The 16490-nt window shown below is 35.1% G+C and overlaps 1 protein-coding gene across 3 annotated transcripts in view; it reads left to right on the forward strand.

Annotated features, from left to right (window-relative positions):
* Positions 1 to 16490, forward strand: part of TBCK (TBC1 domain containing kinase) — a 224360-nt gene that overhangs the window by 191660 nt on the left and 16210 nt on the right. For all 3 annotated transcript variants that reach the window (XM_055342419.1, XM_055342418.1, XM_055342420.1), the window contains one exon: positions 9269 to 9428. In XM_055342419.1, the coding sequence (XP_055198394.1) occupies positions 9269 to 9428 (160 nt within the window). The remainder of the gene's footprint in view (positions 1 to 9268; positions 9429 to 16490) is intronic.

Here is a 16490-nt window from a genome sequence, read left to right on the forward strand (position 1 = left end):
TTATGAAAGAGAGGGAGGCAGTTACCTTTCAGCAAAATAAGTTACTGTCTACCAATGAATATAAGGGATAGCCTTATCACCCCCTAGATCCCTCCTATGTATATAAGGGAGGAAAAGTATATTTTCCCTCTACCCTTCTAAATTCTTGACTGGGGCTTCTGTAAGAGAAGACAAATTAATACGAGAAAAGCATACAAATCAATTTAATGTAAGTTTTACATGACATGGGAGCCTTCATAAGGAAATAAATGAAAGAAGCCTTCATAAGGAAATAAATGAAGAAATGGTTAAACTGAGAGTTTTTATGTGAGTCTTAATGAAGAGTGGAGAGTGGCAGGAACATTTGATAGGGCAAAAGGGAGTATGAGCTAAATTTAGCTAAACTAAAGGAAACTTAGCAAGGCCTATTTGCTCACATTACTTTCAGTGTCCCCCTGTCTTAGAGATACAGATATCCCCATCCTCTGCACATGCCATTTCTCAAATTCCTTCAGCTTAAATTTTCAGTATACCAAGATGCCATATTTAAGAGTACTGTATCTTGAACCCCATTACCTGAAATTCTGCTAAAGCTTTAGTCATTTAGCTTATGATACAAGTATTCCCAGTTAATAATACAAATACCCTGAAAGAAGAATATTTTAATCTATTATCAAGTTTTGTGATAAGGTAAGGAGAAGCCTATTAAGTCTGAGAGAACTACCCCTAACTTCTGTGGAGCCCAGTAGTACGGGTAAAGAATACAGAAAAGGAAATCTGGGGAACATAAAAACAGACTTTACCCACCTGACAATAAAGACATAATCTCAACTTTTGAGTAAGAAGGAAATTTAGAGATAATCTAATCTAAATTCAATATTAAAGCTGAACAGTTTATATCAGAGAAGCTAACAGCTAAGTTTCTATTGAAATCATATTATTTTTGTTTTTATAAGAAAGAAACTTGAAATGTTAATCTACATAAAGGTTTAAGTCAGTTAAGTTCTAATACATTACAGGAATTTCTGAGCAAACAATAACTGCATATTTTAAAGAGACAATAGAAAGTGTTTCTCATATAGTAGCATAAATTTCATAAGTAATGTTAATAGTTTCAAAGATAATACACAAACCAAACTGTTGTTTTCTTTAATGGTTCTAAATAGAGTTTCAAATTTTCTGGAGTTCATATTAAGAGTGGTCTTAGTCATGTAAACGTGGGACCAACTGATACTATCTGTAAACAGAGGTACTTTGAAGGAATATTATTCTCATATCCTTGAATTCAAGGCTGAGGTTTTTGCAGCTTTATTTATAAAGCACTTACTTTTTTTTAATATCAGAAGCTTTGGAAAGACAACCTCAGGCTTAAATTTGTTAATTTGAAAAACACATAAACTCCGTTGTTTTTATTATTATACCACATTATTCATTCTTAGTAAATGCTAGAGTTGCTCTTGTCTCTGTGTCCTAAAGAATTAGTTTCTAAAAATTTCTTCAAATAATTTAGAGATACTTGTGTTCAGAGCTGAATTAAGGTACATTAACTGTTGAAGAGCCCCTATTTGTTCTGAGACTCATTCACAGCCCTAGTTCCTGAGTGCCATATAGTCTCATTCAATCAGTCCGCCAATCCTATCTGAGGGCAGTGAGGAAACAGAGTTAAGTCAGAACCCCTGCTGACCAGGAGTTCACAATTTTATGGCTAAGAGAGACACATTAAAGATAATTCCAATTCAATGTGAAATGGTTTTTGTTTGAGACACACCCAGAAGGCCATGGGAATATAAGGATGATCACCCAAGCTAGGTGATCTGAGGCAGGTCTTGGGAGATGTATAGTAATTACCCCAGAAATGAAGAGGAAAAGGACATTTTAGACTGAAAAAAAAAATACTGTATGCATGCACAGAGAGGGTGAGAAGACACATTCAGGAAATTACAAGTACTCTGGATATGCGTGGCTGGAAAACATGAGGGTAGGAAATGACACCAAAGTAGGCAAAGGTAGCTTCATGGAGAATGTTGCATAACATGCTAAGAAATTTGAGTTTTATCCCAAAGACTATGAGAAAGTATTAAAGAATTTTGATCAGATAAGTAGCATGCTCACATTTCTATCTTGTAGGGGTTTATGCGTGTGGAAGAAGATGAGAGTGGAGGTAAGGAACAGGCAAGACCAGAAGGATGGAATCCTTTGATATGCATAAACATTTCTCCATATTTGCAGTCACAAAGGGGGAGATCTTTAGCTTTGCCCTAAAATAAATCAGTTTTAGTAAACCCTTTGGGTCAATATCTATGCTGGAGAAAATCCAGAGAAATACATTTTAGTGCTATTTCTTTTCTCTTTCTATGTATTAAAAAAGGTAATTCTGTATCATGGCACTTACAAGTGTTGTTAGGTGGTGGTGCCACTAGCTAGGAAGGCTATGAGATATTTAACATATTTGTGCTTATACAAGTTATTCTAGGTTTGACACAATTCTGAAATTCATTTACTCAGCAAATATACAACATGTATTCTAAGCACTGTATTACATAAAGCATTATGAGAGTTCCATAGATGAGATAAATACAGATCCTATAAATTGTTTTAAGTCTTGATGGAAGTCAAGTATATTAGCATTAGGATGTTTTATATAAGATCAAACTGCTGTCATGGGAGATGTACAGATACTTTGGGAAGGCAAGTTTTCATGGAGGAAACACTTGAAGGACGGATATTGTTTGAACACTCAAAAAATGGAGAGAAAATATTTAGGCAGAGAAAGCTGCAGGAGCTAAGCAGGACATATACTGGAAACAGTGTGTGATCTGATTTGGTTGGAAGTGAAGTAGTTAGGTCTTATTCATGTGGACTCACCTGAGACATTTGGGCTTTGTCTTATAGGCAACCATGAAAGGTTTCTTAACAAGGATATGATAATCAGAAGTTTGTTTTTTAAATTTTAATTTAACAGTATTATGAAGAGAATGGATTTCCAAGGGAAACGATAAGAGTTGAAGAAAACAAAAAGCTACCATAATAGTCTGTGCTCAAGGGAGTAAGTATCTGAAATAGGCAGTTAGTCATGGGAACAGAGATAGGAAGATGAGATTTATTAGTGCTTTAAAATGTTGGATGTTGCCACTGATGAAGTTTAACCTGATTTGGTGGATGGTGATGTCATTCAAAGAAAGCAGCAACAGATTTAGCAAGGAGAAATGGTGATCTCTAAAGATATAATTTTCTATTGATTAATGCTATTTAATTACACTCTATATGAGGAAACTACGGGCTTAATTCCATATTCTCTTTTGGCTATTGTTATATTAAAGGTATAGCCTTTACTTTGGACTCTATAACACTAATTATAATTAGTTAGCATAGCAACCAAACAAAGCCAACAAAGTGGTTTGATGAAATGCTGGTGTGTTTCGTTTATAGAGGTATGAAGTCACTAAGTGTGGTACCCAGCAAAAATGCTGTGGTCTTTTAGTGTTTAGAAAAATAATGAGATTGTTTCTGGGTTAAATTTTGAGATGTTAGATATTTTAAAGCCATTATTAAATCCTTTTGTGAAGTGAACAATCTTTCTAGATTATGAACATTTACCTATTTAATATACCTATATTATTCTCAGAGGGATATTTTATGGTGCATCTACTTGTAATATTTGTTATATAGACTGACTTATAAATATAGGAAGGTCTTCATATCTTAGAAACCTAAAAGATGATGCATGTCATCCTTATCTGTTTATACTATTCTAATAATCCAAGTCTTTTCTCACACATGTTTTAAAATACTTGTTCTGACTTATTTATACATTGGAATACCAGATTTTGTTTAATGTGAAAATTTATTTTTATTATAAGTACACACTTGAATGCTTTTTTGGTAATGTCTACCAAATGGAATGTTGAGTTGAATGCTGTGTTTTGGAGAAAGGAACAGCTTACTGCAAGGTCACCAGTTGCCAATGAAAAATCACGTTTACTGGAATATATCACAGAGCGCAATCAGTGTAATAAACAACTTGATTCAAATACCTGACTAGGTGCCTGCTATACTATTTTTATAGCTACTATTGTTCTATAGTAGAGGTTTCATTGTAATTACTAATGATTTCTTTAATCACGTCCTTTATCTTTTAATTCCTTCAAGAATGTCATCAAAAATCCTAATAGTAAAAATGTTTTATGAACACTGAAAGGTTAAAAAGTTACTGTTTATGAGAGCCACTGCCACTTTTGTCAAAACCAGTCTGAAAATTGTAATGGACATTGTTACACTATAAAGATGTATATATGATTGGAGGCAATTACCACATAAATACTTTGGCTTCTAGATTCTAAACTAAGTACTTTGAAGATGAAACTTTTTAAGTTCTTAGTTTCTTTTTTTTTCTTTTTTTTTTTATAAATTAATTTTTATTGGTGTTCAATTTACCAACATACAGAATAACACCCAGTGCTCATCCCGTCAAGTGTCCCCCTCCGTGCCCGTCACCCATTCACCCCCACCCCCCGCCCTCCTCCCCTTCCACCACCCCTAGTTCATTTCCCAGAGTTAGAAGTCTTTATGTTCTGTGTCCCTTTCTGATTTCTTAGTTTCTAAAATAGCAGAGTGTCTGGCTGTTGGGTAGAGTACTCACTACAGAACTTCAAGTGTGGTTATTGTTTACCCCATATCTGTGTTTATGCTGACAAACAATGGCTTTTTTAAATACAAAAGGCAAATGTAGAGGATCCAAATTTTTGTCTAGAATATGAGAAAAGCAGTGAAGTGACACTTGTAATCCTCAAATATGTATTGGTGCATGCTGATTTCTAATACTGCCTTAGTATTAAGAACCCATACACACTTGTCTTCCACTGCAGTACAATGAAGTCAAACTGAAGTTCTTAAAGCATGGAGAAAGTGCTTATCTCAGATGTGTGTTCTCTAACATTTTGCTCTCCTTGCCATATTTTGCCCACTACTAATTAGTAACTATATGTCAGAAACTGCCTTCTATCACACTCTTATTCTGTCTAATTAACACAAAATATACGAAATCTGTCCTTCACTCAGTTTTCAGATACTTAATATTTTATTATGATTATGGAGGACTCAGAAGGTAAAGAAAAGTATTCAACTACCTACCTTTACAATATAATCTGGCAGCCTCTCACATGTTTAGAAATTGCATAACAGAGTTCTGCTTCATCATTATGATATAGGTTTCACATAAGAAACCTACATTTCGGGCAGCCCCAATGGCCCAGCGGTTTGGTGCCGCCTTCAGCCCAGGGTACAATCCTGGAGACCTGGGATCGAGTCCCGAGTCGAGCTCCCTGCATGGAGCCTGCTTCTCCCTCTGCCTGTGTCTCTGCCTCCCTCTATGTGTCTGTCATGAATAAATAAATAAAATCTTAAAAAAAAAAAAAAGGAAAGAAAGAAGAAAGGAAGGAAGGAAGGAAGAGAGAGAGAGAGAGAGAGAAGAAAGAAAGAAAGAAAGAAAGAAGAAAGAAAGAAAGAAAGAAAAGAAAGAAAGGAAAAAAGAAAGAAAGAAAAGAAAAGAAAAGAAAAGAAAAGAAAAGAAAAGAAAAGAAAAGAAACCTACATTTCTAATGTAGGTAGAGAAACTTAAGTACCAAGGAAGCAATATTATTTTTAGAGTCACTAATTTTCCAATACGTAGCTGAACAAATTGTATATAGCAGGCTTTCAAATGTAACTTACATTGTAAAGCTTAACACAGTTTAAGCATGGTCTTTTGTCTTTTATCTTTTTTATTTTTTATTTTCAAGGGAGAGAAACTAATTGTCTCAGCCAGCATCAGATATTCACCTTCACCCTTCCCTTCTCTACTGTCTGTTCAGCCATGATTGTGGAAGGATCATCTGATACAAACATGATAATCTAGGCTCACCCTTTCATGGGAACAATAGTTGCTCTTTCAAACAAAGTGGGAGGTGGGCAAGCAACCCAAATATATCTAGGATAGATTTGTACTGTTTTTGCTACTATAAAAGCACTGGAAAGAAAAAAATTTCACAGTTGATAAGGGCTGTTTGATAAACACAAACTCTCTTGCAACTGATTCAGACTGGCAGATGTAGAATCATTTGCGGAAAACATTTGAGTTGTTAGGTTCTTAGTTGGTGGTATCCAAATTTTTCATTTTAAGACATGTCCTACCTGAATATAAAAGTACTATCAGAGTAATTATATGCTGAGAAGAAAGCCCTGACTGTTGATGAACACTGCAATTGAGAATATTCAGTAATTGTCAATGTTTGAGAAACTAGTGCTGATAAGATCCAGAGGTGATCCACCCATAATCATAAATTATTTGTCCAATCTAGAAGACTGTAATTAAACAATGTCACTGGGATGCTAGTGTTTACTTGACCTCTTTTCTAATTTTTCAAAACTTTTTATAGTTCTTCCCTTTGTTACTAATGCCAAAAAAAATGATGAAGCAGCAACCGAGTAGAAAATTTCAAATGTAAGGTATATGGTCAATCTTTGCCATCATTCTTGAGAGTGGGAGCCTCAATTTCTCCTCTCACCATTAATGAGAGAGAGAGAGAGGCAGAGAAACATAAAGAGAGAAGTAGAATTCTAAAGATGAACCTACAAACTGGGGCAATTGAGAAACTGTCATGTCAATAAGTAATTATAATTTTCCCCTTCTACAATGATGACTAATGAGTTTTGAGGAGGGATATTAGTTGCTTGTGGCATAACTTTTTAAAATTCTATTGCTCTTCCATTTTTTAAGAGACATCTAAGGGAAATGCCTCTATTGAGCATATGAATATCCCCTCCATGGTCATCAGTCAGTGATTGTTGAGGGAGGGAAGACAGATTGCCTAGACTTCTTATAATAAACTAGTCTTCACATAGTAGCCTTTCTTCACATTGTTGCCAAAGTACAAATGTGATTTGTAAATTCTCTGCTTAAAATAATTTTTGATTTTCATTGTTCTAGGATAAAGACTAATATTATCAACATGACCTACAAGACCCTTCTTGGTCTGGCCTCTGAATTCATTTCTCAGCTCATCTTACCTCATGCTACACTTGCTCTCTAAATTCTGCTGGCACTGGCCTTTGTTTCTCTTTATGGGCCATGTGCCTAACACTTCTATAAGCCTAATATTCTGCCTGAAATGTTTATCCCTTCCACTACCCTGTCCCACCTCCACTCCATCCCTTTGTCTAATTAACTTTTATTAATTTTTCCAATTTTAACTCAGCTGTCACTTCCTTTCTCAGTGAAAACCTTTGCTGTCCTCCCCAAGTTGATATATCCTATCAGAGTATCTTATCCCTCTCTTCTAGAATTTTCACAGTTATTTTATGTTTATTTGAAGAGTTATTTGATTAATAATAACATTTAAGAATGGCTTCCTCAGGGCACCTGGGTGGCTTAATTGGTTAAGTGTCTACCTTAACCATGATCTCAGAGTCCTAGGATCAGCCTCACCTCAGGATCCCTGCTCAATGGGAAATCTGCTTCTCCCTCTCCCTCTGACCCTCCCTCTCACTTGTGCATTCTCTCTCTCTCTCTCTCTCTCTCTCTCTCTCTCTCTCAATTTCTCTAAAATAAATAAAAATCTTTTTTAAAAAACCTTCCTCTATACACTCTCTATATGAAGAATTGTCTTTTTAATTGTACTTTATTTTGGGGGATACATATATATATATCCCCCCAAATATATATATATATATATATATATATATATATATATATATATATGCCTTTATTTTTAAATTTTCTGTAGTAAATCTGGAGAGTCCAAGAAGCATAATTTGTTAAACATCATGGCATCTATTGGCAGGAACAGGTATTATTGACAGATAATAAATAACATTAAACAGGATCTCACATTTCAAATAAATTTAAATACCTTGGGAATTGTTGAAAGACTAAGATCATAATTATTATTTAATCTACCTCTCTGGTTTCATCATCTGCCACTTCTTGAAATATGCTATGCCTTAGTTGGGGGCATATTTTTTAACACCCTATGATGTTACTAATACATGCTTTTAATTCCAAAATTAAAAGTAATACTCAGTGAAGTCATATGAACGATTCTAAAGTGCAAATATAATAATACATTACCCCTTTAGAGAGCATAAAATTGGAAAGAATAGAAATATCAGCTAAATTCAGTTGAGAAATGGCCAACAACAGAAGTGTTTCCAACCAGTGCTAATGACCTAATCAACTCTAAAGAGGGTCCTGGTTAGTAGTCACTTGCCTAAGGTAGATAGGTTTTGTAGTATCAAGTTAGGTCTGAGAATATGTGATTGACTATATTACTTCAGAGCTGTAAAATAATCATGGTAATAATAATGAACTGAAAGCCATGAATATTGTGCAACCCATGGGATTGCCATGGATTTGCTGCATTCTGATCACTTTTGCAATACTTTGTTTTATCAGTGAAGTCTTTCAGTTTTCAACTCATCTTCTTCCTTTCCTTTTTTCATGACATTTTCATATTTAACTTTTTTTTCTGTAGCAATACCTTACTTCACTTAGATAAAATACTCACTAGAGCATTCAAGACGTTAAGAACTGTCAAAGTTCTTAAGGGGAGGGGTGGTAGGTAGGATGCCTGGGTGGCTCAGTGGTTGAGTATCTATCTGACTTGGGCTCAGGGCATGACTCCCACATTGGGCTTCCCTCGAGGAGTCTGCTTCTCCCTCTGCCTATGTCTCTGCCTCTCTCTGTATGTCTGTCATGAATAAATAAATAAAATCTTTAAAAAAAAAGTTCAGGGGGGATAAAACACTAAAAACTAGAAATAAAATCAATAAGTCTTTGAAGTAGTAATTAGTAAAAGCTTATTGTGCACATACCAAAAAGTCTACAAATCAGGAGCACTCAAACAAAAGTGTGAAATGAGGCTCAAGGATATATTGTTATAAAGCAGCTTTTACAATGTGGAGGCAGTTACTGTTTATTTTTCACTTTGGTTACAATATTAGAATTTTCTTAAATGAAAAGGAATTGATTAGGGGTTACCTCATCAATTTGGGGCAACAATTTAAGTTTTGTGATTTTCAGAGGCATAAGCCAGAAGTGACCAAGGTTAAGTTGGCCTCACTTGTCTTGCAAAATAAGTCAAACTAAAGTTTGCTTGTGTGACTAAACTAGTTTTGTCTGCTCAGGGAATTTTTAAATCTGGTTTTGTTTGTACATTTATTTCAATGTACTGTCTTCTGTGAATCAATTCCCTCTGTGAGTTTCCCTCACACACACTTCTACACACAAATGTTTTCCTTAAGCTTTCTTTCTCAGTTTTATTCGGGGTCATATTTCAGGCAGCATCAACATTCCATTCAGTGCTGCCTTCACTGCAGAAGGAGAGCTTACCCAGGGCCCTTTCACTACTGTGCTCCAGAGCTTCAAAGGAAAGGTCATTGTCATCGTGGGGCATGTGGCAAAGCACACAGCAGAGGTAAGTGTATGCAGAAATGTCATATGCACATAATTGTTTTAGGAGAGCTTGGTTCTTGTCTTACGGAGTAGAAGAATGAATCTCGAGGACAACAGAAAATGAGCAAAGTGATAGAAGTTTATGAAGCAGAGATACAGAGAAAGCTCTCAAAAGTGAGAGGGTCCCAATAGGGTTGCCACTGAGGGCATTTACAGTCTGTCTTTTGTAGGAAACTGACCAGGGAACTTGGCAAATTTCTTGTCAATATCAGGGTGGATATTTAGAACAAACATGGTGGACTTGTAACAAGCAAGATTTTTTTTTTTTTTTTTAATATGGTGAGCACAGGGGATCCCTGGGTGGCTCAGCGGTTTGGTGCCTGCCTTTGGCCCAGGGCGTGATCCTGGAGTCCCGGGATCGAGTCCCATGTCAGACTCCTGGCATGGAGCCTGCTTCTCCCTCTGCCAGTGTCTGCCTCTTTCTCTCTCTCTCTCTCTCTCTCTCTCTCTCTCTCTCTCTGTGGGTGTGTGTCTATCATAAATAAATAAGTAAATAAGTCTATAAATAAATAAATAAATAAATAAATAAATAAATAAATAAAGTGAGCACAAACACGGTGTTCCCTTATTTCTGATTAATATCTCCTCCTATCATTTCTCTACATCTGGAACTTCTGTAGCCATTACTTAGTAGCCATTAAGGAGGGATACTTCCTAACATTTAGAGCTAGGGAGCCAGGTTCATTTTTTTCTGATTTTTCTGTCTCACCTCTGTTTTCTTGGGTTGGGTAGGAACCTGACTCTGGGGCCTTTCCTTATCTTTCCCTGCCTAGCCCCGTCTGCCCCTAACTCATTCCTACATCATAATGATACCCGGAAGAGTATATTTCCACAGGAATTAGCCACAAATCAAACAAGCTTTCAAGATCTGACTATATTCTTACACTGAAAAGCTTATTCACCTTTCCAAGTAAAAGAATTAATGCTTTTTTCTTGGTGTGCAACATCAAGATCAGTAGTAAACTTAGATCCAAATGATAGGCTGTGGTGTTTCATTTTTGTTTTTGTTTTTGAACTTCTTTCTGAAATTGCATAGAAATAGCTTCTATTCTTTCCATGGGAAAAGCACACTGGGGCTTGGCTGGGTTCTCTGAAAGCTTATCATGATGGAATTTACTGGATTTGGAGATTTTATTTACTGTAGGCTCAAAACTTTTTGATGATAGAGAATTCAGGAAGGATATCAACTTTCATATACGAGAATATGAAAAAATAAAATGTTTCCCTCTTCCCTATGTTCTAAGTGAATTGAAAATAAAACAAGGAGTAGCATATGGAGGTCAAAAATATCACTTATTTTTTTTTTTATAAAAGACAAGTTGGAAAATATAATTTAATATGAGAGCCAAATGGGCTTGCTCACAAATCCCCCAGAATTGGTGAACATAATCCAGATACAGGCAACACTGAACCAGGATAAACCCTTTTTCTAAAGGAGGGACGAATCTGTTCCTGGAAAAGTAATAGAAGTAGTTTGTTCCTGCAGGTAGCTTATTTCCAGAATGAGGAAAGGTAAGGCGGAGCCTTCCCAAATTTACCAATCAAGTAAATCACTCCTCCACTACCCTGGGCAGAGTGAAGAGAGGGACAAAAAGAAAGTTAGAAATACACCTAGAAAAACTTCTCAAAGAATTCAGCGGTGGAGATAAAATATTCCACTCTAACATGTGCATTCCTTAATGTCTATATATACTGAATAATCTAGAAATGTAGTGAGATGAAAACTTTAAACCTTTTGGTCCTAGACCATTTTAAGCATCCAATAATCCTTATCTCAGAAGTACGGGGCTAATGGTAACAATGGTTTTTGACACTAAATGACGGTCATCCCTGATGAGGAACCTTAATTGAACATACTAAAGAAGTATCTGAGTGGTTATTAGTTATGACATATATCACTCACTCATGTTTTATATAATTATTTCAGGCATCTGACAGGGAACAATTTAAATACACCTATTTCAGAGAAAGTATACTAAATGACAAATGTGCAATTTTAAGTAAATGAGAACATTTTAAAAGTAAAGTCATGATATCTAAATTGTTTTAATGTAAATTGTTAGACAATAATAATTACCATTCTTATTTTATTACTACCATAATCCTACTGCTGCATTAATCTGTACTGCCATAGCATTCCAATGAAAAATATAAATTTTCAATTACAATGCATATCAATACATTCAAGCCACAGAAATACTATTGAAAAGCACGTATTTCTGGGTTCCAAGTGATAGACAACCTTAGGGAGAAGTCCTTGCAATGATAGTTATTGACTGTCTTTGTAAGTAGCAAGTACTTTTCATAGGTCATCTCATTTCATTCTACACAACATTCTTCTATGAGGGAGGCATACTACACATTTTACATATGAGTAAACCTTAAACTTAAAGTTTAATTTGCCTGTTTCAGAGCCAGGTTTGAAACACAACTCCATTATGACTCTACAGGCCACCCTCTTAGTAAGTTCTTAAGGCTTTTGAGTCTGATGCTGCCATTGGTCCTGTTTTCTGTATGTTTGTTTTTAAATAGACTTATTCTGACTTCTAACTAATCACAATAGTTCTTCCTAGTATATGAAACCAAGACCTGAAATAAACTTCCATGCTCTTTAGGCTGACAAGCTTAAGGCTCTATTTTTATAAAGCATTCACCATTTGAAAGATGGTTATCTAATAAGTAGACCCTGTATGATTTAATTTTCTTAAATATGCTGAATGCTTTAAAGCATCCTACTCATTGTACTAATATCTAGAATTGTGTTCTAACTTTACCATAAAGTTTAAAACATATATAAAAATATGTAGATAACTAATTTAGTTCATTAAATAATCAGTTATAAAGCATTTGTCATTTGTTATATACAAAACACTATGAAATGCTATATCATAGTGCAAATTTAAAAGTTCAAAATATGAAGGAAATCTGGAAGCAGGACTATTTGGATGAAATAATAACAATATATGATAATAATGATAAATGAAGAGCCATCACATGAATAAATTAGCCAATGTCTTCCTTATCAGAAACTTATGAATAATTCCTTCTTCTTCAAACTGCATGGTTATTAGTACTTGTAGACAACAAACAAATTGTATGCTCAACTATTCATGCTTCAATCCAACATCAGGAAATTATTTTTGAGAAAAGAATTCAGTATTTGGGAGCACCGGAGTGGCTCAGTATTTGAGCATCTGCCTTTGGCTCAGGTCATGATCCTGGGTCCCAGGATCGAGTTCCATATTTGGCTCCCTATGGGGAGCCTGCTTCTCCCTCTGCCTACATCTCTGCCTCTATCTCTCATGAATAAATAAATAAAATCTTTTTTAAAAAGGAATATTTATATATAGATGTATTTTCATAATTTTTCTCACTATAGGGTTAAAAACTTCAGATATTTGCTTATGCTGTTTATCTGCTGTACAGATATGTATGACTTTACTAATGCTTCCCCACCACCACCACATAAGTTGGAAGCATCTCAGTTTAAAGTCTATTTACCGGAATTCTGTGTATTCGTGGTAGTAGGTAGCTTCCATTTGTTCCACTGTTCATTCTAGATTCATTTTCCACACTTCTTCACCCTTCTCTCTGCCTTAGGAGGCTGGCTTCCATGTTCTCTGGCTTCCAGCTATTGAGCTAATGGGAAGTTGTGACAAGTTATGGGAGGGAAAGAGTCAAGGGTATTTATCCTCTTGTATTCTTCCCTCAAAAATCATCTCAGGTTTGCTGAATTCCTCTACTGAAGGTTAACACTTCTCCCCAGAAAGCCTTCTCTAACTACTCTCTTTCCAGCTCCTAATCCCTTTGGCTCTAGGGTATGAAGAAAACATAAATGGCCAATAAGCACATGAAAAGATACTTGACATCATTAGTCTTTACTGAAATATAAATCAAAACCACAATGGAATACTACTTCACACCTAACTGTTGGCAAGGATATGGAAAATTTGGAAAGAAATTCTGGCTCAACGCTGGTAGGAATGTAAAATGATGCAACTTCTGTAGAAATCAGTTTAACAGTTTGGCAATTCCTTCAAAACATAAATGTAGTATTACATTATGACCAGCAATTCCACCCTTATGTAAATACCCAAAAGAATAGAAAACACTAACTCAAACAGATACATACTTGTATGCCAGTGTTTATAGCACTAATCAGAATGCCAAAAGTTGGAAACAACCCAAGTGTCTATCAACAGATGAATGAATAAACAGAATATAGAATATACATACAGTGTAATATTATTCAGCCATAAAAAGAATGAAGTTCTGATGCATACTGCAGTGTGGATGAACCTTAAAAAGCTCATGCTAAATTGAAATAAACCAAACACAAAAGGACAAATATTCTGTGATTCCACTTAAATGAACTATCTGTTATAGGCAAATTTATGGAAACAGAAAGTAAATTAGTGTTATTAAGGGCTGAGAGAGGGGAGAATCTGAGTTTTTCTTAATGAATACAGCGTTTCTATTTGAGATGATAAGAAATTTTGGAAATAACTAGTGGTGACAGTTGTATACCATTGTGAATGTACTTAATGCCATTGAATTGTACACCTAAAAATGGTTAAAATAGCAATTTTTAAAAAGTTCTAGGTTTGGGTATGTTCAGACTACCCTACTTTACACAGTTCATCTGAGCCCTACAATTTTTGGTCAAACAGTAGTAGAGACTCTTTCATAAGAGCTCTCATATCTTCTTCCCTTGTGAGTATTAAAAAAGAAAACAAACAAAACACAGTGATTTCCAAGCAACTAACAGGTTTTCTTCTAAGTTAAAATCAGTGCACTGCAGCTGGCAGGGTCCTATTTTGAAAAGAGTAAGGAAGCCATGGTTGAACACTGTGAAAAGAAAGCAGAGGTACCAATTCTAGTTAGTACAGTTACAAATTATCTTTGCAAAAGTTTATGATTTTTATGTCAAACCCATATTTGGACTAGGAAATTTCTTACTTACAAAACAGTAGGTACTGATTGTAATTCTTCTGGTTTTACATCTTCTTTTAAGACCTAGTAAAAGAACTAAACTGGAAATCCAACAAATAAAAATATTAAATGGAATAGATTATATCTCAATAAAATAAAATGGCTCTCAATATTTAATTCAACATGTAACAAAATATCATTGAGCAACTGCAAGAAAGAAAAAAAAATGAGCCTCTTACCTAGTGTGTAACAGTATTAAAATCACCCATTTGACATATGAATTAGGACCAGAGTGTCTTTTGTAATACAGATATGAAGAATTTACTCTATAATGGCCAAGTGTATTGAATATGTTGTCTAAAATGACATAGGAGAGGGCAAAACAGATCTGAGAATTACAGCTTATTTGTGTACCTGACAAAAATTGGAAAATATATGATCCTGTTTTATGTATGTATTCACTATTTGCTGTAATTACAATTGATTAATGATTTATTGGTTTCTTTGTACTTACTACTTCATAGGGCTTTTGTATTTGGCCTAGCTTCCACATTAAATACACCAGGAAACTTTTAGAATCTGCCATTTCTTACCTAGCTAAAACATCGCTTTTCCCCTGAACAAGGCAAAAAAAGAGGACCACAAGATCTTAGTGTAATTAGGGTACCACATAGGGCTTCTCCTTCTAAGTCCTACTCAATCTCACTTGTCAGGTCATCTTTAATTCACCTTATGCTATAGGTTAAATTAAGCAGTGAGCTATTACATAATTAAGCACATCCAGATATTCTGAGAACAATGTCATGTCAGCATCAAGGAATGTCAGGTGTTCTCAGGTAATTGAAGTGGAGTCCTGAGTCTCTGAACTGTGTACTGCTGCTCCAAAGGGTGGGTCAGATTTTGTGCTGATCCTTGCTGCTGTGTGACTGAGTTTAACTTGACAAATCAAACAAATGCAGACTACATAGTTAGTAGGGTTAATAGGAGTAGGAAGACTTCTGTATCAAAAGAAGGGTAAAGTCAATTCAGGCTTCGTGTAACATTTGAAATGAAAAAGATGGCAAGATATCATTCTTGTCTCACTGCAGAGATAATCATCTTTTTAAAACTCACATGAAAAACTGCACTTTGATTGGTAAGCCAGAATTAGATTTCCTGGGCATAGAAGGAAAACATGCCAGCATGATCTGTACAGAAAGCACCATAAAAGACATCCCTTACAAAACTGAAAGGTGCTGAATTAATCTCAGACAGCCTGTGTATAAATCTTTGTATATTCAGATCAGTAGGGAGAGGCAGAGATAAATCCACCATCCAAATTATGGATTGAATGAACCCATGAGAAGAATCATTGTTATATCCTTGAGCAGATTACTCAGATTAAAGGAAATTTTTATTTTTAACATTAATCAAATATTACCTAAGGAGAAATGTATGGTTTGTTTTGATACCATTACACTACCCCACTCCCAACATAAGGTCCAAGTCTCGTATCTCTGCTGGACAAAATACCATCATGCACTGACATCTTTCCTAGAAGTAAATTATAATGTTTAAGGAGAATGTTAACAGCACGGTAGCATGCTTTAATGTGTTATGGGGTTACTTTTTTTTCTCCCCTGTGGGGAAAGAATGTAGTAAGATCCAACTCTAGAGCTAGTGATGGCTATCAGACTGGAAAATAGCCAACAACATGGACCAGAACAAAATGAAACTCCAGCTGGTGTTTCTCTACCTTTACTAAGTCTTTTAGAAAAACACTAAATATTGTATTGTTGTATTAGTCACTGAAATGTGTAAGGCTTTATAATTACCCTATCCAGATTATATTTTGTACTTATAAGACCACAAGAATTTCATCCCTGCCAGTGTACCACATTCTAAAGGTTATCTAAGAAAGAAATTAATGAAATCTTTGCATTTCACTCTGTCTTGTCAACCCTTTAGAAAATATGAGGAACATCTTGTCTTTCCCTTAAAATGCCTTACTCTTGGCATAAAATTAGTGCTTTTCTTTTGTCATCAAAAGAAATACTCATCTGAGACCATAAGAGCCAGTGACAGTAATCAGCCATGTGTACTATTATTGCTA

The sequence above is a fragment of the Nyctereutes procyonoides genome, unplaced genomic scaffold, assembly GCF_905146905.1.
Source record: "Nyctereutes procyonoides isolate TBG_1078 unplaced genomic scaffold, NYPRO_anot_genome, whole genome shotgun sequence".
In the NCBI taxonomy this organism is placed as follows: domain Eukaryota; kingdom Metazoa; phylum Chordata; class Mammalia; order Carnivora; family Canidae; genus Nyctereutes; species Nyctereutes procyonoides.